Raw genomic sequence first — 1,355 nt, 5'->3', positions numbered from 1 at the left:
TCCCCTTCTCTCCTCTCTCTTTCTCTCTCTCCCCCTTCTCTCCTCTCTCTTTCTCTCTCTCCCCCTTCTCTCCTCTCTCTTTCTCTCTCTCCCCCTTCTCTCCTCCCTCGCTTTCTCTCTCTCCTTTCTCGCTCCTCTCTCTTTCCCTTCTCTCCTCTCTCTTTCTCTCTCTCCTTCTCGCTCCTCTCCCTTTCTCTCTCTTCTCCTTCTCGCTCCTCTCCCTTTCTCTCTCTTCCCCTTCTCTCCTAACTTTTTCTCTCTCTTCCCCTTCTCTCCTCTCTCTTTCTCTCTCTTCCCCTTCTCTCCTCTCTCTTTCTCTCTCTTCCCCTTCTCTCCTCTCTCTTTCTCTCTCTTCCCCTTCTCTCCTCTCTCTTTCTCTCTCTCCCCCTTCTCTCCTCTCTCTTTCTCTCTCTCTCCCTTCTCTCCTCTCTCTTTCTCTCTCTCCCCCTTCTCTCCTCTCTCTCCTTCTCTCTCTCCCCCTTCTCTCCTCTCTCTCTTTCTCTCTCTCCCCTTTCTCTCCTCTCTTTCTCTCTCTCCCCCTTCTCTCCTCTCTCTCTTTCTCTCTCTCCCCCTTCTCTCCTCTCTCTCTTTCTCTCTCTCCCCCTTCTCTCCTCTCTCTCTCTGGAGTTATACACTACACTGGAGTTATACACTACACTGGAGTTATACACTACACTGGAGTTGTTATACACTACACTGGAGTTAAATACTATTTTAACTATACATTCCAATCTGCTATGATTCTCCTTGTTCCTCATTAGCAGGAATCCTTAGGCTGATCCACACCATCCTCACCACAGTGGAGCAAAACAGAAAGTAAGTTGGCCAGACTTCAGGATGGTAGTTGTTTTGGTTTCCTCTGCTGGTGAGGAGTAGAACAACAGGTGATTCTCCCTCGAGGATTTAAAAATGAATGTACTGGTGTAAGAAAGGAGATGGCCCAGCATGAGGTCCAGGGAGAAGGGGGGGAGAAGGGGGGGAGAAGGGGGGCGTCAGACTGTAGGCAGAGTTCTAGAACACAGCCGCTGTTGTAGTCATTGTTACAACTTCCTCTTCTTAAACAGCTCCTTCCAGGTGGGCAGGATCTGGATGTAGACCTTCTCAATCTGTAACCAATCACAACACACCTTTTCAATCTACAACCAATCACATCAGACCTTTTCAATCTACAACCAATCACATCAAACCTTTTCAATCTACAACCAATCACATCAGACCTTTTCAATCTACAACCAATCACAACAGACCTTTTCAATCTACAACCAACCACACCAGACATGGTTGCACATCGTACCACCATCAAAGACTCTCACCACCCCTACCCTTACCTGTGTAGACTTCTTGAGTCCATATCT

The 1,355-nt window shown here is 47.8% G+C and overlaps 1 protein-coding gene across 1 annotated transcript in view; it reads right to left on the bottom strand.

The window, feature by feature from the left end:
• LOC135507531 (uncharacterized) overlaps nucleotides 1-1,355 on the bottom strand; it is a 9,131-nt gene continuing 7,776 nt past the window's right edge. Inside the window, exons 3-4 of the mRNA XM_064927039.1 lie at nucleotides 1,329-1,355; nucleotides 1-1,106 (exon numbers count right to left, since the gene is read on the bottom strand). The exon at nucleotides 1,329-1,355 is cut by the window's right edge and continues 138 nt beyond it. Coding sequence (XP_064783111.1) covers nucleotides 1,041-1,106; nucleotides 1,329-1,355 — 93 coding nt within the window. The 3' untranslated portion in view covers nucleotides 1-1,040. The remainder of the gene's footprint in view (nucleotides 1,107-1,328) is intronic.

Source organism: Oncorhynchus masou, chromosome 21 (assembly GCF_036934945.1).
Source record: "Oncorhynchus masou masou isolate Uvic2021 chromosome 21, UVic_Omas_1.1, whole genome shotgun sequence".
Classification (NCBI taxonomy): domain Eukaryota; kingdom Metazoa; phylum Chordata; class Actinopteri; order Salmoniformes; family Salmonidae; genus Oncorhynchus; species Oncorhynchus masou.
This window is presented reverse-complemented; position numbering and strand designations above follow the sequence as displayed.